Raw genomic sequence first — 23,436 nt, 5'->3', positions numbered from 1 at the left:
CCAGGTCGATATCCCACTGGCTCCATATATTCCAGAATTTAAATACTTCTCATCCACCGGGGAGGCAACTACTACTAGTCTACTAGTACATTTCCTAAGATGTGCCTTGTCTCTTGAAAGCCTATACTACTTCATGTCTAGTATATGCTGTCTTATTGGTTAATGTCGCAGCTGATTCTCGTGGTTTAGTAATTTTATTAGAAGGCTAGCTTGAAGGCGCTTCTTTAAGTATTAGTATTCTATCTTTGGCAGTGAAAGGCATCACACTTCTACCATGTGAGCATGATCTCTCGTGCACGGTAGTATCTCGTCAAAACATATCCAGTCATCTGTGAATTGTTGGACTATGAAGTTATATGCCATTCATATCATGATCCATCAAGGGCCCTTCGAAGACCTCTTCTACAAACAGCAGCTCGGCAGCAAGACCTCCTAGAATCCCACTCCAGGAGGACCCCTAAGCGGCCCGGCTCTTTTCCCAATTTTCATATCCGAATATACCTGAGGTGGGATCATGCTTTGTAGAGCTTATTGTCGAGCTAGGTTAGCTAACGCACAATAACTGATCACCAGAGATTCATCTGTTCACATACCTTCCCTTCTAGCCTGTCTACTCTCGGCCATATCAAACCACAATCTTAACACCCACAACGCAACAAGAACGTCTCTCATCTCCCTCTTCATCGGAGCTGTAACGACCAATTTCTTCACTTCCTCAACCGCAACCTCCCTCCCATCTGCATTGGCCCCTATATACCGTGATCACTCGCTCTTCTAGTTTGATTTTGGCTTAATGTTGAAGAGTTGCTGACACTGCTGGTTTTCGGTTTCCCCATCACTGAAAAAGAATAACGGGCTACTTGATGCGGTTTTGTTCGGGCTGAGTAGTGCCTTAAACTCTGGTTTTTGCAAATAAACCCTCCGCATTGCCAGATAGTACGGTATTACTATACTACAAGTTGAATTACAGTGCCCCCTTGTAAATCCCCTTCCTCGCCTGCCAGCTCCGCAGCCTCTTTCCATAGACATAGACTGGTAGCGCAAGCAGGGCCAGGAAAAGCGAAGTCCCCCCAAGGACGTACATCATCTCGGCCGGTCCCTTATCAGCCACCCAGTCATTCGCAAAGTCGCTCAGCCCGTAGAATAGAAAGTTCTAGCAGCACACGTTAAAGCTGTGCGCCAACGACCTAAGCCAGGCAGACTGACCTTGAATACCATATTCATGATGAAGATCTCATTCGCCTGGGACTTGAACGCATCGAGGCCGTAGGAGAGGGTTGAGAATATGCCGACAAGCACGCCGAACATCATGACACCCTGCAAGAAGGCACAAAGCATTGCGTTGGCCCCGATCGACATTGTATATCCAAAGAGGAACATCCCAACTGTGCACGCAACTCCGGCGATGGGCATGAAGATGAGACGGAATTCCGGTTCGCTTGGAACCACGGTTAGTGAGTGTCGTTGCTCTAATCCACAAAGTAGAAAAGGAACTTACTATATCCCACCATTCAATCTTCCCATGTACTTAATGGCAGGGTCACTGCCCCAAGCTACGGCAATGGATCCAATCATCCCTCCAATAAAGGGCCCGGTGCCGAGGTACCCGATTTGCGCAGCGTCATAATACCATGGGGGGCCGGAAAAGACCCCAGAGAGAATGATGGATGAACCGACGTACCAACTGTTGAGGAGGCCCGATGTGAGAATTGAATAGCACGCAGCTGGATTTAGTAACGCCACGAGCGGTCCCACGAAGAATTTGTAGACCTCCTCGTGAGAATAAACCCCGTTGAACACTGCGAGCTGTTGAAGAAAGGTCCTTTTGGTAGTATTCCCGGTAGCTGCAGACGATTCACTGGCCTTGGCAGGCTCTTGGTAGACTTCCACGTGAGACGAGCCTTCTTTAACTGTCTCGTCGACTGCCACGGCCTCTAGAGCTGCGTCGCCTGTTGCCGCTGCAGGTTCACGCAGATAGGTCGTCTCAGGGCAGAAGAGAAACATCCCTACAAACTGGATGACAAGAAAGACCTGAAAGAGATGGAACAGCCAGTAATATCCAAGACTCGTGTATACCTGGCCACAGATAATAGAGGATAGACTTGAAGCGGCATTCAAGATGAAATTAATGACGCCAATCCGCAGGCCTCGTTGATGAACGAAATATGTGTCACCAACCGAGGCGATGATCAGGGACTCGAACGCGGTGGTAGAAAACCCTTGAATAATCCGAGCAACAAGAAGGTACTTGTACTCCATTCTCGCTTCTCCTACGGCAGTTCCAATGATCGCGAGGAGCGTGGACGCAAGGTATACCGGCCGCTTGCCGTACTTTCGAGACGCAGCACACGCGAAGGGACCAGCACATCCGGCGGCTAGTAGGTTGTACCCAGAGGCAAGGACAACATCTGCCATTGGAACATTAAGTTCTGAGGCAATTGGAAAGTAGGACGCATTCAGCAGAGGGCCCTTCAAGAGACGCTAATTAGTGGCCAGATCCGTCAAATCCCCCCCCTGGGATGACCTAGTGACTCACGTTTGTCCCGGCATTCAACATCGCCCCAAGGCAGAGAATGACGATGTTGAGCTCCTTTTTCCAGCCTGGCCAATTTAGCGGGTCGTTAACGTCGTCACTTGGCTGAGGTGACAGGACGGTATGTCCAGCCCCAAGACGAAGCTTGGGTTTCTCATTTTCTAGACCAGCAGCAGAATCGTCCAGCAGAACAGTCCCAGGCACGTCGACCATATGGGAATCTATTGTCGGTCAGAGACTGCAAGGATTTAGGCTTGTACCGCACGAACCTCCCAGAACGCCTAGTCCCATAGTGGCCGAGAGTACAAGATAGCGATGAAGGGTAATCGCACTGATAGGATGTGCCGCGCAAATCTGGTGTCTGGAACTTCCCGTTTGCTGGGCTATCTTTATACCATTCCGGCATGGAGGTACATTCCCGGGTTCTCCAATAATACCATCAGACGCATTCAAAACCGGGGGGGAACCGATCGTATTGTATTTTGGGGCTTCTGGAGACCAATCAGGGCCAGCGTCGCAGGAATAAAGTTTCTCCCCCGGACACGAATCAGTTGTTAGTGTGGGGTAGTCTGCGGGGAACGCTTGTGGTGATGAGGCATCAATACGAGATAACTAAGACGAATTTTCCTTCAGGTACTTATTAGAGGGGTGAGCGAACCCGACTGCGGGGCTTCCCTCCCCCCCGGACCTGTACCACAGTTTACTCTGGTTACAAATCGGTTTCAACTTCATACCCCGCAGATTGCCCTTGACGATCAGAGGAGTAGACAGTCCTCTGCCACATCTGCAGCATGCGCAGGATCACTACTTGTATGGAATTTGTGATTTAAGCGGGGTTAATCCGTAGTTGTGTATACATGTCGGGGTTAATCCGCGTGTACATGCGGCGATAAACTTCAGCGAATTTACAATCAGAGCCATAACAGAAGGTTACCGGGTCAGTCCGCTCAGAGCAACTTCTTTCCGACTCGCTGCTCTGGTTTTACGTTTTGGAGTCCTTGGCAAAGAAGCTAATGTTAAATAGCAAGCCTGTTCATCTGTCGGGTCCCAGCTTCAAATCGTTTCCAAAATTTATAGCCCTTCCTGTCTATTTTTACCGCAGATCGCTATAAAATGACCATTTTGACACCTGTCTGTGGTCTTTCGGACTATAAAACGATACTATGTAGCCTCATTGGGGCATATTTGTTCCTCTGGGTTATATATGCACGCACAGTTCATCCCTTTGCCAAATATCCAGGGCCCTTCCTGGCATCGGTTTCGAGGTTATGGATCATTCTGGATGTCATGCAGGGAAGTGCACACAAGACGCAAGCAGAGTTGCACAAAAGATTTGGTATGTGTAGCTACAGGCTTTCACGTTGATTCGACTCTGATATCCATGTTATGACGCTGTCATGTTAAAATCTTGAGAATGAATGCTAACTACAAATCAGGTCCGATGATTCGGATTGCCCCAAACGAAGTCGCTATCTCTGATCCACGCGCAATAAAAGAAATATATGCTGTGAACTCTGGATTCACCAAAGTAAATATCCCATCATTAATCTATACCTTGCAACGCTGACATTTATCAGACAGACTTTTATCTGCCGTGGAAAACCAAATTCTGTCAGTAGTATTTATTGAGACTGTCCAGTATTGAGGTGAATGAAGCTGATATCTTCTATAAGCTCGCTTTCCCGATCACTTTTCGCAAACTGATGAAAAGGCCCACGGCCAGAGAAGGAAGATTGTTAATAACATCTACTCAATGACGAGCGTGGTCAAATCGGAGCCTTTAATTGATGTTTGCATCGAACTGTTCATGGAAAGGATGAACGAATTTGCCCACAAAGGTCAGTCTATAGATCTCGCTACCTGGCTGCAGTGGTATGCCTTTGATGTTATCGGAGAGCTCTATTTTAGCTCCATGTTTGGCTTTATGAGAGAACGGACGGATTATGGTAATTACATCGCATCTCTTGATACTTTACTACCCGTGCTTTGCGCTGCTAGCGTAATGCCTACCTACCTCAGGGGCCTGTTTCTTTCTTCTGGTATGCTATTAAGCTCAGCCAGGAAAGCACTCAAGGCCCTGCAGAATATTGAACAAGCTTCCGCAACCTGTGTTCAAGAGAGATTACAGTCAAATATAGTTGAAACTGATACCAGAGAGGATTTTCTCGGCAAGTTACTCGCAATTCATGAAAATAAAGGCAAGGAACAAGATTTCGACCTAGCAAATGTACAAACAGAAGTGTACAGTGGATTGTGAGTGAGCCTATTTTCTAATCTAGCCTAGAGTGTACTTTACCTATTAACTCGCTCTTCATGATGCAGGTTTGCTGGTAGTGATACAACCGCTGCAGCTCTATCCTCAATCATCTATCATGTGTTAAGCAATCCCGTTATCTACGCCAGACTTACCAAGGAAATTGATGAAGCCACGGAAGCCGGGAAGCTCAGCTTCCCGCGAGTAAAATATACCGAAGCCACTAAGCTCCCATATCTTGTCGCATGCTGTAAGGAGGGTATGCGAATTCACCCCAGCGTTGGTTTGACATTGCCACGGGTTGTTCCAACGGGAGGGTGTCGCATTGCAGGACAATGGATCCCCGGTGGGCTTCGCGTTGGGGTAAACGCTGCGGTAGTCCACTTCAATAAAGAAATATTTGGAGAGGACGCAGAGCAGTATAACCCTGATCGGTGGTTTCGGGAAAATGCTGTGCAGATGGACCGACACATGTTCCAGGTATGTTTCTCCCATAAGCTTCGGTATTTGGATCCATCCTAACAGAAAGACAACGAAATCCGCAGTTCGGTGGCGGCTCCAGGACATGTATTGGAAAGAATGTGGGTCAAATTTTCCTTTTTTCTCCATTGGGAGCGACACATTGTTACTGACATAGACAGATCTCCCTTTGTGAGATTCAAAAGCTTGTTCCAGAGATTCTCCGGACCTTTAACATCACGCTAGAAGCTCCTGAAAAAGGGTTCAGGTCACTCAATCACTGGTTTAACAAGCCACTTGCTCTTAACGTGGTTATGCAGAGGCGCGAGCTTAATGTTTAATGCTCATCGGCCATTGAAAATATTCGATTTTCCCTCCAAGGCTAGATAGCCCTAAGGAACCAATTGTGTTTCCTTTATATCGAGGCGAAATTTCTTAGATACCTTGCAAAGAGAATTCACCCGGTGGAGGTAGCGAAGGTCTGAAATGAATACATATATTGAAGTAGCATGCATTACCCTAGGTTTTATTACATGGTCTCTTCAACATTATAGACAAGCTTCCCCCTGCTCACCTTGTCTCCTTCAATAATTACAGTCCTTAAGGCCGTCATTTCGAACGTGGGGCTGGACCTGGGATGAACCTTGATGCTGGCTGGTAGGAGCGTGCAGTACGCGCCGCCCTCGGTAGAAACAGCCCTGATGCAGAAGCTACTGCTAGATTCAACTTAGATACAGTCGAACATGAGCTTCAGGTTGTTATTGGTCTGCTTGTTGATTGTGACAGTGGAACCCTCCTTGGAGAGGGCTAGTTCTGACCAATACTCCGGCTGTCATATCCAAAGCTATGCTATGAATATACAGTCTAAGAAAGTTCATCAAGCATTTCCCCACCCCCTCTGACAGAGGACCAGCAAGTATCCATCCGGGTCTCTAATAGTAACACCCCACTTCTCCCAATACACGTTCGGGTGCTTGACCCGTTCCCCGCCGGCCTGAATGAGTCTTTCGACAACAGCCGAGTCTATCGAGCCATCCACATAGATAACCAAGAGATCCTCCTCTGTTGGTGTTGGCAAAGCGCTTCCATCGCCATTTTTGTCCACAAGTACTAGCTCCAAATGCCATGCAGCGCCAGGCCAGCCAAGCATAAGCAGCTCATGCCCGCCCTCAATTTCGTGCGCAGGCCCTTCAGTGCGCCAAAGCGCTTTGAGGCCAAGGCCTGTTATATAAAACCGTTCGGCGGCTTTGAAGTCCCGACAAGGGCGTGCAATGCGGATGTGCGAGCTTGCGTTTGGGCGGAATCCTGTTCCTGGAGTTGGGGCTATGGTTGGCTTTTCCGGGGTAGTCGAGTGGGCGGCCATTGCTGCAGTAAAAGACTGTTTATTGGTGAAGACGATAGTCCCTTTGAGTTTGTAAAGTCGATTTCTGGTCTGTGATCTAAACGCGTTTACGGATGCTTTTATGTTTGTCAAGTGCGGGCTGGAACAGTTCGTATTTGTCAGCGATGTAAATGCAGGTTGAATACGTGAAGACCACCAAGTCTATTCATGGAGATACTTGAGATAGTCAAGCCAGTTACACCAAGAGAGCCCGATGGTAACACTGCTGTAGAAGGGTTATTATTTATTACAAGTCAGTCTTTACCGTCGGCTACTACACCCGACAGTCTACTTATTGATACTACTGGTTCGCTCTATCGTGAATCCAATAATTCTGGGGTAGACTTGTTAAAAAACATAAAAAAATATTATCGTTGTTTGCCCCTATCCATGAAGAACAGTGACCTATCTCTTGACCCTCTGGATCAGCCACCGGGTTCGTGGGTGGAGTTTCTTACCTCGATCCTGGCGGATCCATCTGCGTATTTGCCTCTTCCTTCGCTCCTTGAGATCGATCTGCATCTGTTCAGTAATTAAATATAGATCAAGGTGGAGAATATATTAAGACATTATCCTATAGGGTACGTCAGAAGTTAAGTATATTTATACAACCTATCAAAATCTCCAGTTCTTAGTATTATATTAGTTTCCTTTTACTATATTATTTAAAACAAATATATTGGGCGCTAGAACGTGAGCATACTCTGTACAATGATATTACAGACTCGGTTTTAGACTGATCTAGATACGAATCATAATAACTATTTATATCTTAAGATCACTGAGAGCAGCTATGTCTGGGTAAAAGTGATTACTCGGGTGATATCTTGACTCCCTGTCAGGTATAAGAGCTGGGATAAGATATATAGAATACCCGGGGACTTATTATACTTTATACTCATGTATATACTATGTAAACCATCAATAGTATTTTTAGGTTAATATTATCTTAGGTATTACAGTACAGCGCGCGGTTAATCAGCTAGTAGAATAAAGGATTTCTCTGTAAATCAAAAGCACCATCGCTACGCCACTACTTTCACCGCATCGCCACTTAGCCTGGATGATCAACTGCACCCACTGCAAAGGAATGACCGACCAGCGATGAAGGAGTGGCCCGAGCCAATCTGGTGGATAGGAGTTCAAGACATGTAAGTTGGAGACTGGAAGAGATAATGCTAGGGAATAGTTACTCCACAGATTCCGTGAGATTCCGCGAGATGCCGAGCAATCCCTGATGTTGCTACTCCAACTGTGTCCAATTCCTGGGGTATTTGCGGGGTTGGGCAATAGACAAGGAATGCAATTAGCCAAGCCTGCTAACCCTTCTTGAGTATAAATGACTCGTAACCCCAGAGCGTCCGGTCTACCGCGCGAAACGACTTGGACTGCTCTGACGGCCCTCAGTATGACTCTTGAAAAGCCCGAGGCTAACGACATCGAAAAGGCTTCCATTGACGGAAGCCGTCGAGTCTCTATCCCGAAGGCAGCGAACCGGCGGATTCGCCAGGCGGTATGAACCCTCCATCGCGGACTGGCACAGTTATTGGCTGACAGACAACCAGTTCGACTGCCGCGTCCTGCCCATCGTTTGCTGTCTGTATGTGCTGTCGTATCTGGACCGTGGCAACATCGGCAATGCCCGAACGGCGGGGGCACAAGATGCACTCGGACTCAGCTCCTCGCAGTGGGCGTGGGTGCTCAACGCGTTCTATATCGCGTACATCCTCTTTGAGTGGACGACTATGTTCTGGAAGATATTCCCTGCACACATCTACGTAGCAACACTCTGTATTGGGTCAGTCGTCTGAGCCTACTTGAACTCAAGGTGCTGACGAGAAGAACAGCTGGGGCGCAGCTGCGATGAGTTCTGGCGCTGCTCGAAACATGGCCGGGTTGGTCGTCTCCCGCGTTTTCCTGGGCATCTTCGAGGCAACATTCGGTGCCGGGGCGCCTTATTTTCTGTCGTGCATTTATAAACGAGAGGAGCTCGGCTTTCGCATGTCCATCCTGCTGGGCATGTCGCCGCTCGCAAACACATTCGCCTCTAGCCTCGCCTACGGCATCACTCACATCCGCGGGTCTTTAGAACCATGGAGACTCTTGTTCATCATAGGTATTATTCTGTCGTTTGATTCCGCAGCCCATGTGCTAACAGCAACATCAGAGGGTGCTCCGACCGTCCTCTTTGCCCCGGTCGTCTACTTTTTCCTGATTGACTCTCCTTCCACAGCCAGGTTTCTCACCGAAGAAGAGCGGACATTCGCTGTCGAACGTCTACAAGTTCGCGATACCGCGTTGAGCCAGGCCGTCAACTGGAAACAGATTATCGCCGGCATGTTAGACTACAAGAACTACGTCCACGCCATCATCCACTTTTTCTGTAACTTCTCTTTTGCGGCACTGTCGAACTTCCTCCCCACGATTGTTGATAGTATGGGCTACGACTCTGTCACTGCCCAAGGCTTAACAGCGCCCGCGTACTTTGGCGCGTTCCTGCTCTGCATCCTCGCCGCTTTTGTCTCGGACAGATACGGGAGCCGTGGGTTCATTGTTGCCGGGTTTGCGGCGATGGGCGCTACCGGGTACGGCCTTCTCGCCGGTATCCAGGACATGGAGAAGACAGGACTGAGATACCTTGGTGTATGGCTTGCCGCGTGCGGGATCTTTCCCGCGCTGGCAATCAATATCACCTGGCTGCTCAACAACCAGGGCGGAGACTCGAAGAAAGGAGCCGGGCTAGCTATATCCCTGATTCTTGGGCAGTGCTCGTCTCTGATCAGCAGCACCGTGTTTCCTTCGGAGCATGCGTACGTTGAGAATGGCCTTTGCTTTGTGACCGACGCTAACGACAAACAGGCCCTTTTTCACCACTGGCTGCGCCATTGGGTGTGGCATGAGTAGCGCGATCGTGGTTCTCGCATTAATCATGTATTTTGCCTTGTCTCGAGAGAACAAGCGGAAGGACGAGCTGTACGGGCCTGTGGATGCCCATGTCGAGGTGGACGTCTCCGAGGAGGGGGACTACACCCGGAACTTCCGATACTTTACGTAGTCTAACGTAGATGATATCGGCGAGGACATGATGTCGTCGAGACTGACCTCCAAACTGCAAACATATCATAATTATTAACCTGTTCTGTTATTTGAAACCATTACATCGTAGCTCAAACTATAAAATATAACGTACTTTACGTAAACAAGGTGCCCACTGCCCATTACGCGAACTAATTAAAGACAGTTTCCCCGCGTTAAATAAATTTACCCCAGACCCCCAGACTATGGCAACCAGGCCAGACGGCGTACGAACTCTCGGCCCAGGAAAATGAGCTTTATTCCCATAACCCGTACCAGCAGCACTCGCAATAAAGCTCAGCCAGCTCGCCGCGCGCGTGATTATACGCGCACCTTCAAGGCATGCGACACTTGCAGGAAGAAAAAAACAAGGTGCATCCTAGATGCCCCCGAGGCCTCCAGGACCCCTTGTCGAAAATGCAAGCGTGAGCGCAAAGAATGCTCCTTGTCAAAAGCCGCCAGTTCCGGTGGCATGCATGCAAAAGAGCCATCGAATGGGCTTGCATGCAGTGAACTCGAGGATTGCATGATGGGCATGTCCTAATTGCCATGTTTGTAGACACAAGACTGACTGGTTCTAGAGCAGGTCCAGCTGGAGGGCCATGTATCGCCTGTTACGAGGGCCCATTCAACTCCATCGAGCCATGGACAACCTTCTAACTGTTCTCTGCATACTCGAATCCCAGACTTCAACTCAATGGCCTCCGCCGTAGGGGGTGTAGGTGAGAGCGATACGACACAAGCGGTCATTCAGGCCTCGATATCCAATGACGGTGACACCATGCGAGTTCTGCAACAGTCCTCGAGGCACCAGGACAATCTGGAACAGGGGAACGGCCGTGACCACCCCCCTCGTCCGACGGGGTCATTCATCTCAGAGCCTTGCCATCCAAGCAGCGACATCCTCCGCCTCTGGAACTCGCTACGTTTTGTACGGATGGGCTGGCTGACTGCAAACGAGGCAGTCTCGTACGTTGACTTGTGAGACTTGCGCCGCACACCATCTGATACTCAACAGCTGACTTTGTAGATTTTTTCAAAATCTTTCGCCTCTATCCCCAGTCCTGGACGACCACTACAGTCACCACGAAAACCACTACTGGCTCATCACCCAAGAGCCTCTTCTTTGCTGCACCATTCTCATGATCTCCTCTCGCTTCCACGCCCTCCGCAGCACGAGCAGCTGGTCGCGCAGCGTCGCCCTGCACGAACGTCTTTGGGAACACTGTGAGCACCTCGTGACACGCATTATCTTCGGCCAGGAGAAGAAATCCAAGGCCAAAACGCGCACCGTCGGCGCCATCCAGGCCCTCATGCTCATTACAGAGTGGGCGCCCAGAGCCGTCTACTTCCCGCCAAGGTCGGACGGCTGGGACTCGGATTTGATCTTCCAGCTCCCCGACGACCGCGACCATCCCAGCGGCAATGCAGCAGATGTGGCGCAGGATATCAACGGGACCTGGTTCCGCGATGTGATTGCCCCCGCAAGAAGGATTGATCGCATGGCTTGGATGCTCCTCGGATGCGCCGTCACCCTCGGCCATGAGATTGGCATCTTCGACGCGACCAAGGCCAAGATGGCCGTCGCTGGCTTGGGATCCCCAGAACAGCAGCGGCGCCGCTTGTGCTGCTACATCTGGCTGCGGAAGGCCATTTTCATTGCGGATGAGCAGTTCTCAAATCGACTGGGGTCTACGTCGCTGATCCCGTCGAGCTTGAATTCGTCTGCCTTTGAGCCTTTGCCACTGGCCTCAACTGCGCAGGTCGAAAAGAAGTGTGTCTTTATTGATGGCCAGCTAGCTCTGACGCAGTTGGCAAAGTCCATCTCGAGTACGCTGTTTTCCTCGACCGCGGCCACGCGGGAGCTCATCCAGAGCTACAAGTACGTGGGCAGTATTGAAGGTTTCCAGCAGCAGCTTCTAGCTTGGAGAGAGGCATACCTTGATAACAGAGGTAACCATCTCTCACAGCACGCCCGCGAATTACTCGCTATAGAGTATCAATATAGCCGCATTTTCCTCAACAGCCTCGGAATGCAAGCCGCCGTCGACCGGTCCGCTGACTTCCTCACAAGAGGCCAAGATACCACAAGTTCATCCGACCAGACTCCTTCGACGTGGGTCCGGAATTTCGCGGCCTCGACCGATCTTCAGTTCGTCCTTGAAGTGATCGACGGAGGCTGCCAGATCCTGCAGAGCGCCATCCGCCTCGCCGAAACAGGCACACTGCGATACTGTCCGACTCGCGTCATCGTGCGCGTCATTGCAGCCTCCGTCTTCCTCGTCAAGGCCCTGGGATTAGGCGTCGAGCGAACCAGGTTGGAAGCGTCGCTGGACTATTTGCAGCGTGGCATTGAGGCTCTTCGCAATAGCACCTGGGACGATGTTGAGCTTGCTTCGCGGTATGCCGCGGTACTAGCCCTGCACCTTGAAGAGTATAAGCGCAAGTTCGTGCTGAAACCATGTCGCCAGGGCGTTGAAGCGACCGACCCAAATGCGTGTGCAGTTTCGGTTGTGGATGAGCCTATTGCAAACGGCAACGATGACGCGAGCCTGGTGGACATGCAAGTCTTCCAGAATCCGCAGGACTGGCTGTCTATTCCTCTGGATATCTCGATGGCGCCTTTTGGAGCTCATATAGATGAGGATGAGTGTGCGGGACTTGTAGGTTTGGAGGAGGGTGACTGGAGCTTCTTGTGGAATCTTCCTTCATTTCCTGGCTAGACTTCACCCATCGAAGTTGTATATAATTAAGGAAATAATATTAAGAATGAACGTATCCGAGGTACCGATGCAATCAATGGACAAATCAAGGTACCTCTGTATGTGCAATCACGCCAGTATCGCCATTTGTCTCACCATTTACAGCGCCAGCGTACTTCCGTTCAAGATCCTATCGCAACGATTAGCAAGGTGGCAATCCGAGGGACCACGACATACCCAGTACTCGGTGAAGCCCACGCCCTTGCAGACATCTTCTGCCGAGAGGATCGTAGGCGGAGCTCCAACAGGCATACTCCCCTTGAGAGCACGCAACGTCTCCCGGATGCTCTTCAACTTGGCAGCGACAAGCGTGAACGGATACGCAACAACGGCGAACCCTAGGTCTGCCAATTCCACGGCAGATAGATTCTCTGTCAAACCCCCTTCGATGACTGTAAACGGGTTAGGAAGATCTGTTAGGAAGGCTCACACGTACTGTTGGCCATCATCGGCACTCTAGTCTCCTTGATAGCTCGCCCCATGGCAGCGCGGTCAGGGAGGGCCTCGACAAAGACGGCATCCGCGCCGATTCTGTGGAATTCCCTGGCTCGATAGACTGCCTCGTCCCATCCAAGGATGAGAGCGTCCGTGCGAGCCAGGATGAAGATGTCAAGGCCGTTGTCTCTAGCATCACAGGCAGCCTGGATACGCGCGAATGCTTCTTCGCGAGAAACAACCGACTTTCCTTTCGTATGCCCACAGCCTGGTTGGTTCATACTGTCAGCAAGCAGTCGGTGCCATAGGTATGCGGGTTGCGATGCGAGGAACGTACGCTTCGGCCAGGTCTGGTCCTCGATCATGATACCCGCCGCACCCGCCACAGCGAAGCTCTCAACAGTGCGCTTCACATTCACCGCACTCCCGTAGCCAGTATCGCCGTCCACCATGATGGGGATCGACACCTGCCTTGCCGTTTCCTGCACCTTGTCGCACATCTCCTGCATTGCGATGTACCCCGTGTCGGGAAGCCCGTGGGTGCTCGCCACGGTGTATCCAGACAGAAAGAGAAAGGGGAATCCAGCTTCCTCGACAAGCCGCGACGAGAGCGCGTCGTAAGAGCAAGGTGTGGCGAGGATTTTGGCCTTGTCGGCCCATGCTTCTAGCGTCATGGATCGCAGCCGCGATGCTTGCGCGGAGACCAGCCGGCCTCGCGAATTGGGGAAGGTTAGGGTTACGGTTTCAGGGCCGCTGCTATGACGCTTTGTCTTGATTTCCCTTCCTGTTTGAAAAGTGAACGGGTAGGGGACGTCGTCGGAGTATGGATCTGTCATGTTGTTTCGATTACTGGGCAGGCTCCGTGAATGATGAGATTACCACGTACATGCTGCGAGTTGAAGATCGAAGGCCGGTATTATAAGTAACAGGCGTTGACGGAATGTCGACGTCGATTCCCTGAGATCCCTGACTTTTCCGTTATTTCCCGCCAGGTCCCCGTCTACCCCTCCGGCATCCATTATCGGGACTGTTCGCTGCGGAGAGCTACAAGCGCAGAGTATCCTGCCACCGTGTATACATGACCATCGGCTGATTAAGGGTCGTTGGGACGACGTTAGCCGTCAGAAGGTTTGCCGTGTTGGGCATTATTGGGCAATATATTATAAAGGATGCCAAAGCACTCAAAACCTCCCCTCACCTGGCGGAGAAATTCCAGAGGCTGCAAAGCTCTAGCTGCGACTGTCAGTGTATACAGTAGTAGTGTGGTTCACTCAGACCTGTGGATTTAGGAAGAGGCTGTCAAGGTTAGTATGATCCAGACTCTATATACAAGACCCGCAAATTGTTGAGTATTATCTGTGTCAGAGCTGGCCAGACGAGAGAATGCTACCGGTCAGTTAATCCTGCATCGATAGGGGCTTTGTCCTTTTTCTCTAGCCCACTCAGCTGCAGCTAACCAACGACAGCTCCCACGTCATCTGTAAATTCAACTGCAGTACGGCACGATTTCTTACCAGCAGTTGCTCTTGTAGACGAGACTACCGGTTCACTTCCAATACCGCCGTTAGTCCTCGTCACTGCTCTCCTCCTCGCTCTCTTCCTCCTCTTCCTCCTCTTCCTCCTCTTCCTCCTCTTCCTCCTCTTCCTCCTCTTCCTCCTCTTCCTCCTCTTCCTCCTCTTCCTCCTCGTCCTCGTCTTCCTCTTCCTCCTCCTCCTCTTCACCAGCTTCACTACCGTCACTATCGGTCTCTGTCTCTTCGTCCTCAGTACTATCCGCAGACTCTTCCTCTTCATCCTGATCCGGGAGGTCCTCCTGGTTGCATAAGCCACAGCCGCAGTCGCCACGACGATCGCTGTCATCAGTATAGTAATCTTCCTCATCAGCGCTGGCATCATCCGTTCTGCCATTTTTCAATCCTTGGATCCACTCGTGGATCAGCGATTCTGGACTTGGCCACATCGCGCGACGGACATCCTGCGGAAAGACAGATCCCCAGGGCGAGATATATTCCTCCTCCGAGCGATTGTCATCGAAGTGAGTAGAGCCAGAAAAGTACTTCCCCCTCAAGACGGTGTAGTCGTAGCCTAGCCGCTGCGCGCCTTGCTTCTCCCAGTAGCGCAGGGTTTTCGCGATCTTATGAAGTTCCAAATCGTCCAAGTCCACAAAAACGAATATACAGAATGCTTTTGCTTATTTATGATACTTTGGTCGTCCTTCTGTATCTACGGCAGTTGGCGACTTCCTCCGGGTCGCGAGGCAGCTGGTCGTGATGTCGATATCATCATGGAGCATTCGATTAACTCTGCTATCCAATCCTCCCGTGCTATATTTCTATGTACCTGACTAGCTACATCACGATAGAAGCCTGTTGTCTAAACGCGATGACTTGGCTAACTCCTTTTTGGCGTTGGAGAGCCTGGCCTCACGCGTTATCGGTGTCGTCCGGCGTCGATCTGGCTGCATTTGAAAAGAGGACGACGAGATAAACAAGAATAGGAACCATCGCCGATGACTTCTTGAATAGGTTTTTTGATGGTCTGCTAACATCGCCGCAGCCTTCCATGTGCAGTTACTTTTAACCCGGAAAGCCTCCGGAGCGATCGACCAAAGTTGGCGGCGCCGTCGATTTCCACATGGAGTAATTCTTGCTTGCCACCGAATGGATCCAACGCTGACAGTGGAGAGACCCCATACTAAGAGCATAGCCGGCCAATCTTCTGTATGCCTGTCCAGCCGGGCCTCCAGATCTGGGGCCCCAGACTCCAACAACCGTGTGGTTACTAGACATAAATACTCACCCAGGAGCCTGTTTGTACGTTTATACCACGCAGCAGTTGTCCCATCTGATCAACGCAATGAGTGAAGACACCGGAAAAGAACCTGACAAACGAACAGTTCCATCCTCCGAACATGAGGAAGTCACGGATGAGCTTGCTCACTCTGTCGCCGCGTACGGACCAGATGGCGTCCGAGGAATCTTCTCCTCAGGCTATGTGTTTGGGGCTGCATTGCTGGCCTCGCTTGGAGGGTTCTCCTTTGGATACGACCAGGGTGTTATCTCTATCATCAACGAGATGACCCAGTTTCATCGAGCGTTCCCGCAGACGGAAACTGCCTTTGGCACGAGTTTCATGACTGCGATGTTGCTGCTTGGGGCATTTGTTGGTTGTCTGTTCATGCCTTACCTTGCGGACAGGATTTCCAGGAAGTGGGCATTGACGGTCGTTGTGATTATCTTTGATGTCGGTGCTATCATTCAGACAGCTGCCCAGGACTATGGGATGCTCGTCGCTGGGAGAGCAATTGGAGGTATCGGTGTGGGTACTCTGGCTATGGTACATACTCATATAACCTTTATTCTTTTCTGTCACTAACCTTGTCCCAGACAGCGCCGCTCTATATCTCGGAAATCTCCCCGCCAAACCTTCGAGGCACGCTGCTAGTCCTGGAATCCGTCTCGATTGTCTCCGGCGTCGTCATCGCGTATTGGATCACCTTTGGAACTCGCCTCCTGGAGGGTGGGATTTCCTTCCGACTTCCATTCGGCTTGCAGATGGTCTGTGCAACGCTCCTGGGTGTCTGCATACATTTTTTCCCGTACTCCCCGCGATGGCTTGCACTCGTTGGCCGCTCGCAAGAATGTCTAGCAAGCCTGGCCAAGCTCCGGAATCTACCATCTACAGACGAGCGCGTGCAAGCTGAATACCAAGGTATCCTGGCGGAGATTGTATTCCAGCGGCTTGTGGAAGAAAATACTCACCCTAACGTCAAGGGCTGGAAGTTGGAAATGTGTACCTGGCTGGATTTGTTAACAAAGAAGAACTGGCGCCGCACAGCTGTAGCAGTCGGTGTCAGTTTCTTTCAACAGTTCTCTGGGGTCAATGCGTTCATATACTACGCGCCATCACTCTTTCAATCTCTCGGTCAATCAGGAGAGATGTCGCTGATCCTATCCGGGGTGTTTAATGTTCTGCAGCTCGTTGGTGTGTTCATCTGCATTGTCACAATTGACCGAGTCGGACGCCGCCCTCTGGCAGTTTATGGTGGGTTTGCGTGCGCAGCCTGTTACATGGTTATCGCTATTCTCAGCGGTCTGTTCTCCCAAGACTGGACCTCTCACGTTGCAGCTGGCTGGGCGTGTGTTGCGTTTGCCTTCTTGTTCATTCTCGTCTTTGGTGTCTCATACTCTCCACTAGGATGGGCCCTTCCTTCGGAAGTATTCACCACAGCGTCCAGATCCAAGGGAGTCGCCTTGGCCACCTGCATTAACTGGCTCTCTAATTTCATCATCGGGGTGATTACGCCCCCTATGATGGAGACCCAGGGGTACCGGACATATATCTTCTTCACGGTGTGGTGTTTCTTGGCTGGTGTTTGGGCGTTTCTGTTGGTCCCTGAAACGAAAGGGAAGACACTAGAGGAGATAGATGATGAATTTGGGGATACGCAGGGTCTTTATGAGAGGGAGCTTATGAGGGCTGCTGTTCACTCGGTGAGGCAGGGTGTGGCCGTTGATGAGCTCAGGGTGTAGATATATATTATGCTTTTGGGTATTGAAATTTGCCGGCCTGAGGAAGAATTATCTGGCAGAGTCTGTTAAATTTGTAGAACATATCGAATATATGATATATGGCGGCTGTACTAGCAAACCCGTTAACAACAAAATAATAGATATGAGACCTACAATGGGGGTAAGTCAACTTCTCTTGCAGATAAGAACACTGGGGTATTCCGGCCCGCCCCAATGCCAGCCGACATGTATCGCTACTTAGTCCCAGAGTTAAGGATTTCAAAGAAATATCACGGACCGTGCCCCAAAAGGCCGGATGCAGCCACATCCACCGAGTACTCATCACATCGTCACCATATATGCTCGGAATCCTTCCAAACTCCCTACAAATATTGCCCATGACCCAAACATTAAAGTAAGCGATCTGTCCCTCGATGGCATGTACTTGCTAAACATATGCCATACAGGTCATTTGTGGAGACTTGACCGACGCAGAAGCGTTATCCAAAGCAGTCGAAGGCCAATATGCCATTGTATCGCTACTTGGTCCGACTAGCAATGTTGCGGGTACCCCTTCACAAATGCCTATCACTTGAGTTTTCCCTTGATGAAGCGATGGGGAGTTAAGCGAATCCTTTCAATGGGCACCCCAAGCATCCCTGACGAGCAAGACGGATTCTCAATCATCGCCTTCTTAGGTGTCACTTTAATTCGGATAATTGCGAATTCTGCCTATAAGGATATTGTTAGCGTTGGAAAACTCTTTGAGACAGAGGCCACAAATGACGGATTGGAATGGACCATATTCAGGTTGGGATTCTTAGGTAATGGTGCACCGCAATCATCTAAAGTTGGATATGTCGGGAAGAATGGTTGGGTGATGAAGAACCAAAGAGCGGATATTGCAACATGGTTGGTGGACGAGGTCGAGAATGATAACTCTGAGTGGATCAGAAAGAAGCCCTCAATCTGGTCATGAATGAGACGGGTGAATACTGTACAGGATGGTTTTTACTTTTTTATTCTTGTGGGGTGTACTGGCACTATTTAGTCCCAGGCTTTTATATATATAAGTATCTTGCTCTCTTCCATCCACGGACTATAACTATATCATTGATTATTTTTTAACCGTCTTTTCTAAACCCACTCCTAAACACCAGACCGAGTACCAACAAGATAAAGGTATTGACTGTTCTTTGTGCATTTATCTTTGCTATGTTACCCGTGCAAGTGAATGCCCCTGTGTATGTAGATATAGCAGAATTATTAAGCCATTGGCTATTTGACCAGCAAAGGAGAGCATAAATGGACATTCGACGGAGAAACCGCTATTATGGTATCCCAGTTACGTGTATATATATATAGTTTCTGTTCGAGTATAGACGCAACCTGGCAACAAATTTTCACAATCACCTTATCCTGGGACGCCAAACAATAAACAATAATAGTTCTATAGTCGGTCCTGGTGGACCTATCTTCCAATCCCATAGAATGGCATCAATACTAGTTCTTAATCCCCCACAATTCGTTATCAAATGGGTAGTCGGTATATCCATTTTCTTGCATCGGTGTGTAAAAGGTATCACGGTCATATTTGTTCAATGGAAGCCCCAGACGAATCCGATTTGGTAGATCAGGGTTAGCCAGGAAATGGCGACCAAAAACCACGGCGATATCGTTATTCTTGTAATCCACGAAAGCAGTGTCGAAGTTTGTTGCGTTGTAGCCGCCAGCCACAAGCACAGGTGATGTCTTGCCCCAGATATCAAGAAATGTTTCAATACCTTCGGTCTTTTCGGTATCCACATTGTTGATGACACGGGACTCGATAATGTGAAGGTACGCAAGTTTTAGTTCCTTCAACTGTTCCACAAGGTATGTGAACTGAGGAATAGGATTAACCATCTTCATTCCTTGCCAGGTATTCCAAGGACTGATGCGAAACCCGACCTTTTCGGGCCCAACCGCATCTACTACAGCCTTGGCTACTTCAACGGCGAATCTGGCACGGTTAGGCACGCTCCCACCCCATAGATCAGAGCGCTGGTTCGTGACATCTTGCAGAAACTGGTCCACCAGATATCCATTGGCACCGTGGATTTCAACGCCATCGAATCCAGCCCGAACAGCATTCTTCGCAGCAGCCGCGAAGTTTTGAACAGCCTCCGTAATCTGCTCGAGGCTTAACTCCTTCGGTGTATAGTCTGGCCTGGTGGGATCTATCGGGATGGCGCTTGGAGCCAGGAGGTCATAGTCCCCGTCCTGTTTCAATGTTGCGGGGTCGGCTGCCCGGCCCAAAGCGATTAACTGGCAGAAGGCATAACTGCCCCTGGCGTGAATTGCGTCGGTGATTTTCTTCCAGGCCTGGATTTGAGGTTCCGACCATATTCCAGGGCCGTGGGGGACCCCACCTTGGGCGGCAGAAATCTGGGTGGCCTCGGCGATGATTAACGTGCCTGGAACAGAAGCACGCTGTTCGTAATACGTGGTAGCGATAGGAAGTTGGACATGTTGGCTGTCAGCGCGAAGTCGGGTAAGCGGTGCCATAACAACGCGGTGCTGTAGCTCCACCGTGCCGATGCGGAGAGGTTGGAATAGTGTGGACGCCATGACCGGCGGACTCAAGGTTGGTGTGGTAAGATTGGATATATCAAGATAGGAGAAGTTGATGATCTACTTGCAGATAATTCACTAAAGAATGGTAAACTGTCTTGTACACCACTCATTTATTTATCTCTGTTATCTTGATAGAAATCTGATTTATAAGCGGTTTGCCTCAATATTGTGCTTAATAATGAATGGTGAGTTAGCAAAAATTTCCGAGTCTTCCAAGGTTACCAACTCGCGATCTCCAACTGTCTCCAATCTGCAGCCAAAAGAAGAAAGTGAATGTGGGTCGGTCTGTTCCCGAATAGACAATTTACCCCAATATCCAGGAAGTGTGTAACACGTGACCTGCCGGCGGAATGATTGCACGACCCAAGAAAGATGCGGGGATTCCAAATTGGGCAACCCTTACTGACCTCTCACTTCTCCAGATTTCCCCCAGGAAAGATGGCCACCATCCCGGAAATCGGTTCCATGTCCCCTACACCTCCTGACTACCAAGCAGTGGCAAGGCAAGGGACTTGCATGCACTGCCACCGTACATTCAGGCGAAAAGAACATCTCGAACGTCATCTACGAACACGTGAGCCTAGTCCTGCTTTACAAGATCTGACCCTGGTTATGATAGAGTCATCTTAACTGAATATCTTGCTAGATACCAAAGAGAAGCCATTCAGATGTGGCTGCGGGGCGGGTTTCAGTCGCCGCGATCTTCTCACACGCCAGACGAGATTAGCCCATAGGCAGGCGTCGGAGCCAGAGTGCACCTCGCCTGCAAGGCAAAGGCGTAGCGGTGATAACAACGCTTCTAGAGAAACCACCACGTCTGTAGCACGAGACCCGTTTGTATTCTATGTGCCACCACAACCTCTGGGCCATGGCTGTACGGACACTCCCATCACGGCCCCTGCGCCACAGCTCCAAGGGCGTGCCGCTTCATCTTCAGCAGACCACCCTGACTCGAATGAATTCCCCGTCACTCACACCGAACCAGATGCACTGAACCTGCAGTCTGATATTTCTGGTACCCGTCAGTTATTGGGAGACCCACGCAGTGTAGACCCGAATCTAACTCTAGGCGAATCGCAAATGTCGGAAAATGTGCATCCTTTTGACGAATTTGCTACTTTTTTGGATCTCATCGGGTTACCAGCGGAATGGGCTCCGGCGGGGATAGATATTCCCAGTGCTATCCCTGAGGATAGTGGTGCACGCCTGCCTAGTTATGGCGAAGCAGATCCTGCCGCAGAAGAAGCTGCCCCAGATGACTCGCCATTCCAGGCATGGTTGCCATCGGTTCCCACAAACGAGGAGTGCCTCCATGCCTTCAACGAGCTGCGTATGTCCTTCACTGATATATAGTAGCGCTAGTTCGATTAATGTGTGGAGTAGCTTCGCACCCGCGGCACGAGCAGTCCCTGCCCTTCCGTGTCAACGAAAACCAGCGGGCCCATATCATGGCATCGCTGGAAGGCTCCCGAAGTAGTATTCCTAACTTCTCGTTGCCCTCACGGCACACTATATCTCGCTACCTAGTGTCCTTTTTCCAGGGATTTCATACACACATGCTTTTTTTTCATTTACCCACTTTTGAGCTCACCAACCATTCCCCAGAGCTTATTCTGGCAATTATGGCCGCTGGTGCCCAATATCGGTTTGAATATCAGAATGCGGATTCATTTTTTCGTGCGTCTAAGATTATTGTAACAGGTAGACTGCAAGCCTACGATATACAGAGGCCAGAGGTCTGCACCGCTAGTAATGGCGGCTCCTGGATGACCGCATTCGAAGAACTTGAGATCATACGTTGCTTGCTTATTCTCATGGGATTCGCAACGTGGCAGGACTCGGCGATGCTTCGAGAGGCATTCAACCTTCGGAACTTATTGATTGAGACTCTTCGTTGCTCGGGTTTAGAGGAACCAAACATGCATTCGCCACTCGAAAGGATGGACTGGCTCCGCTGGGTAGAGCAGGAATCAACCCGCCGAGCCAAGCTGGCAGCCTTTGGCTTTATTGACATCTATAGCATCGCATATAACAAGTATCCGGCTATCCGCAGCCATGAGGTTAAATTACGCCTCCCATGCCAGACGAAGCTGTGGGACGCTCTCAATGCAGCAGATTGGTTGGCAGCGTACGAGGTGGTTGGTCAAGAACAGCTTGTTTACCATGATGCTCTGTCAAAGCTCATGCACGACCCCCCTTCCGTCCTGAACCCGATACCATCGCCCTTGGGAAACTTTTACTTACTACATGGGTTGATACAGCGCATTCATATCATTCGAGAACTCGCTCTCGACCTCGGTGACCAACCGGGTGATCTCCCAGAGGACGAACTGACCCGCCTTAAGTAAGTCGCAACGCCCGCTGTTTCAGTCCAGTCTGAGATAATCCGTTTTTATTAACTAACCACTTATTCGCCTGCGTGGCTAGGCGGGCTTTGCGATGCTGGACCTCAATGTGGCAGCAAGCCCCCGAGTCTAGCCTTGACCCAGCCAATGAAAACGGACCAGTCCCCTTTACCTCAAGCTCGATGCTTTGCTTAGCATACGTGCGTTTGAACCTAGATTTAGGCCCATTCCGCCAGCTGGAAACTCGAGATCCGTCACGTATTGCTGCTGCACTCGCACAGTCACCACCAGCCACACGCAGTAGCCACATGATCCCAGCTCTTATCTATGCTATTCACTCGTTCAGCATTCCAGTCCGCCTTGGAATAGACTACATCGCTCGTAGTCAAGCGTTTTTCTGGAGCGTACGCCACGCATTATCAAGCTTTGAGTGTGTTATCCTCCTGAGCAAATGGCTCATCGCTTTAGACATTGCCGGAGGCACGAAATTAAGTGGTAAGATAGGAATCTCCCCAAGCCTTTCTCTAAAGCTGCCCAGGATCTAAACTATTCCACTGACTCTTTATTGGGAATAGTAAATGAAAGGCACATTCTTCGATGGACATCATTAGTTGTCGACGAAGCGTTTGATTCCATGGATCTGTATGGAGGAAGCTGCCCTCCGAGGCGGAGCCCGGGGGAGCTTGCCCTTGGGGTCCTGGAAATATGGTCACGGTTCTTCAAACATAACTCACAGTGGCAATTTATCAATATTTTAGGGGAGAGCTTGTTCATATATAGAGCTCATCTGCAATCTAGCTTGAGAGGTAGCCCATAATAGCAGTATCAAATACATATCAGCGCCTCGACTTATTTGAGAATTCTGCGTTGTGAAGCTGGGCCCCACGATTTTCTGGGACTAACAGACAGGAGTATTTTTCTGTGAGCGCATGTTGGGGACAGCTTTGTTGCGTTCATAATGGATGGTACTGCGGGCTCGGTGTGCTGTCACAAACCTCAGTTCACTTAAATATCATACTGCAGCATATGAATAAGCTACAGCAGAATACTATATGATAACTCTTA

At 50.0% G+C, this 23,436-nt stretch overlaps 11 protein-coding genes across 11 annotated transcripts; 6 read left to right on the top strand and 5 right to left on the bottom strand.

The window, feature by feature from the left end:
* Nucleotides 1–964: 964 nt before the first annotated feature.
* On the bottom strand, nucleotides 965–2,864 carry ASPVEDRAFT_894451 (uncharacterized protein; the record flags this gene model as incomplete). Its single annotated transcript, XM_040818613.1, has 5 exons — nucleotides 2,803–2,864; nucleotides 2,537–2,754; nucleotides 1,499–2,469; nucleotides 1,207–1,438; nucleotides 965–1,153 (listed from the first exon to the last, which is right to left on the bottom strand). Exons 1-5 carry the CDS (start codon nucleotides 2,822–2,824, stop codon nucleotides 965–967), a joined length of 1,632 nt encoding a protein of 543 aa, XP_040671322.1. The 5' UTR covers nucleotides 2,825–2,864.
* A 782-nt stretch (nucleotides 2,865–3,646) lies between these two features.
* Nucleotides 3,647–5,587, top strand: ASPVEDRAFT_138495 (cytochrome P450; the record flags this gene model as incomplete). Its single annotated transcript, XM_040807497.1, has 7 exons — nucleotides 3,647–3,893; nucleotides 3,970–4,061; nucleotides 4,111–4,144; nucleotides 4,207–4,786; nucleotides 4,856–5,267; nucleotides 5,333–5,368; nucleotides 5,429–5,587. 7 exons carry the CDS (start codon nucleotides 3,647–3,649, stop codon nucleotides 5,585–5,587), a joined length of 1,560 nt encoding a protein of 519 aa, XP_040671321.1.
* Nucleotides 5,588–5,765: 178 nt separating this feature from the next.
* On the bottom strand, nucleotides 5,766–6,662 carry ASPVEDRAFT_45073 (VOC family protein). Its single transcript, XM_040813200.1, has one exon. It carries the CDS (start codon nucleotides 6,607–6,609, stop codon nucleotides 6,124–6,126), a length of 486 nt encoding a protein of 161 aa, XP_040671320.1. The 5' UTR covers nucleotides 6,610–6,662; the 3' UTR covers nucleotides 5,766–6,123.
* A 1,347-nt stretch (nucleotides 6,663–8,009) lies between these two features.
* Nucleotides 8,010–9,764, top strand: ASPVEDRAFT_174611 (uncharacterized protein). The gene is made up of 5 exons (XM_040808763.1): nucleotides 8,010–8,140; nucleotides 8,193–8,425; nucleotides 8,475–8,743; nucleotides 8,795–9,437; nucleotides 9,487–9,764. The coding sequence occupies exons 1-5, from the start codon at nucleotides 8,036–8,038 to the stop codon at nucleotides 9,680–9,682; spliced, it is 1,446 nt and encodes a 481-aa protein (XP_040671319.1). The 5' UTR covers nucleotides 8,010–8,035; the 3' UTR covers nucleotides 9,683–9,764.
* A 399-nt stretch (nucleotides 9,765–10,163) lies between these two features.
* ASPVEDRAFT_198800 (fungal specific transcription factor domain-containing protein) lies at nucleotides 10,164–12,492 on the top strand. The gene is made up of 3 exons (XM_040809268.1): nucleotides 10,164–10,235; nucleotides 10,284–10,683; nucleotides 10,733–12,492. Exons 1-3 carry the CDS (start codon nucleotides 10,175–10,177, stop codon nucleotides 12,423–12,425), a joined length of 2,154 nt encoding a protein of 717 aa, XP_040671318.1. The 5' UTR covers nucleotides 10,164–10,174; the 3' UTR covers nucleotides 12,426–12,492.
* Nucleotides 12,303–13,812, bottom strand: ASPVEDRAFT_174603 (isocitrate lyase/PEP mutase family protein). The gene is made up of 4 exons (XM_040808762.1): nucleotides 13,237–13,812; nucleotides 12,901–13,167; nucleotides 12,642–12,856; nucleotides 12,303–12,594 (listed from the first exon to the last, which is right to left on the bottom strand). The coding sequence occupies exons 1-4, from the start codon at nucleotides 13,733–13,735 to the stop codon at nucleotides 12,511–12,513; spliced, it is 1,065 nt and encodes a 354-aa protein (XP_040671317.1). The 5' UTR covers nucleotides 13,736–13,812; the 3' UTR covers nucleotides 12,303–12,510.
* Nucleotides 13,813–14,463: 651 nt separating this feature from the next.
* ASPVEDRAFT_31926 (uncharacterized protein) lies at nucleotides 14,464–14,859 on the bottom strand (the record flags this gene model as incomplete). Its single annotated transcript, XM_040810538.1, has 1 exon — nucleotides 14,464–14,859. The coding sequence occupies one exon, from the start codon at nucleotides 14,857–14,859 to the stop codon at nucleotides 14,464–14,466; it is 396 nt and encodes a 131-aa protein (XP_040671316.1).
* An 896-nt stretch (nucleotides 14,860–15,755) lies between these two features.
* On the top strand, nucleotides 15,756–17,535 carry ASPVEDRAFT_174600 (sugar porter family MFS transporter; the record flags this gene model as incomplete). Its single annotated transcript, XM_040808761.1, has 2 exons — nucleotides 15,756–16,235; nucleotides 16,286–17,535. The coding sequence occupies 2 exons, from the start codon at nucleotides 15,756–15,758 to the stop codon at nucleotides 17,429–17,431; spliced, it is 1,626 nt and encodes a 541-aa protein (XP_040671315.1). The 3' UTR covers nucleotides 17,432–17,535.
* A 473-nt stretch (nucleotides 17,536–18,008) lies between these two features.
* ASPVEDRAFT_137884 (uncharacterized protein) lies at nucleotides 18,009–18,389 on the top strand (the record flags this gene model as incomplete). The annotated part of the gene is made up of 1 exon (XM_040807444.1): nucleotides 18,009–18,389. A coding segment is annotated over one exon (381 nt), but the record flags the coding sequence as incomplete, so codon positions are not given.
* A 304-nt stretch (nucleotides 18,390–18,693) lies between these two features.
* ASPVEDRAFT_45071 (alkene reductase) lies at nucleotides 18,694–20,196 on the bottom strand. Its single transcript, XM_040813199.1, has one exon. The coding sequence runs from the start codon at nucleotides 20,018–20,020 to the stop codon at nucleotides 18,914–18,916; it is 1,107 nt and encodes a 368-aa protein (XP_040671313.1). The 5' UTR covers nucleotides 20,021–20,196; the 3' UTR covers nucleotides 18,694–18,913.
* Nucleotides 20,197–20,491: 295 nt separating this feature from the next.
* ASPVEDRAFT_55421 (uncharacterized protein) lies at nucleotides 20,492–23,188 on the top strand (the record flags this gene model as incomplete). Its single annotated transcript, XM_040815072.1, has 5 exons — nucleotides 20,492–20,600; nucleotides 20,673–21,356; nucleotides 21,410–22,370; nucleotides 22,454–22,866; nucleotides 22,947–23,188. The coding sequence occupies 5 exons, from the start codon at nucleotides 20,492–20,494 to the stop codon at nucleotides 23,186–23,188; spliced, it is 2,409 nt and encodes an 802-aa protein (XP_040671312.1).
* Between the last annotated feature and the right edge of the window lie 248 nt (nucleotides 23,189–23,436).

The sequence above is a fragment of the Aspergillus versicolor genome (assembly GCF_001890125.1).
Source record: "Aspergillus versicolor CBS 583.65 unplaced genomic scaffold ASPVEscaffold_9, whole genome shotgun sequence".
Taxonomy (NCBI): domain Eukaryota; kingdom Fungi; phylum Ascomycota; class Eurotiomycetes; order Eurotiales; family Aspergillaceae; genus Aspergillus; species Aspergillus versicolor.
Note: the sequence above shows the minus strand (reverse complement) of the source record. Positions and strands in the feature narration are given on the sequence as shown.

Bases quoted from the DNA above. Each gene is read 5' to 3' on its own strand.
- ASPVEDRAFT_45073 (XM_040813200.1), bottom strand. From the start codon at position 6,609: ATGGCCGCCCACTCGACTACCCCGGAAAAGCCAACCATAGCCCCAACT.
- ASPVEDRAFT_174611 (XM_040808763.1), top strand. From the start codon at position 8,036: ATGACTCTTGAAAAGCCCGAGGCTAACGACATCGAAAAGGCTTCCATT. The intron at 8,141-8,192 runs GTATGAACCCTC...ACAGACAACCAG, and splicing joins ACCGGCGGATTCGCCAGGCG to TTCGACTGCCGCGTCCTGCC. The intron at 8,744-8,794 runs GTATTATTCTGT...CAGCAACATCAG, and splicing joins GAGACTCTTGTTCATCATAG to AGGGTGCTCCGACCGTCCTC.
- ASPVEDRAFT_198800 (XM_040809268.1), top strand. From the start codon at position 10,175: ATGCATGCAAAAGAGCCATCGAATGGGCTTGCATGCAGTGAACTCGAG. The intron at 10,236-10,283 runs GCATGTCCTAAT...GACTGGTTCTAG, and splicing joins ACTCGAGGATTGCATGATGG to AGCAGGTCCAGCTGGAGGGC. The intron at 10,684-10,732 runs GTGAGACTTGCG...CTGACTTTGTAG, and splicing joins GCAGTCTCGTACGTTGACTT to ATTTTTTCAAAATCTTTCGC.
- ASPVEDRAFT_174603 (XM_040808762.1), bottom strand. From the start codon at position 13,735: ATGACAGATCCATACTCCGACGACGTCCCCTACCCGTTCACTTTTCAA. The intron at 13,168-13,236 runs GTACGTTCCTCG...TGAACCAACCAG, and splicing joins GGACCAGACCTGGCCGAAGC to GCTGTGGGCATACGAAAGGA. The intron at 12,857-12,900 runs GTACGTGTGAGC...ACCCGTTTACAG, and splicing joins AGTGCCGATGATGGCCAACA to TCATCGAAGGGGGTTTGACA.
- ASPVEDRAFT_45071 (XM_040813199.1), bottom strand. From the start codon at position 20,020: ATGGCGTCCACACTATTCCAACCTCTCCGCATCGGCACGGTGGAGCTA.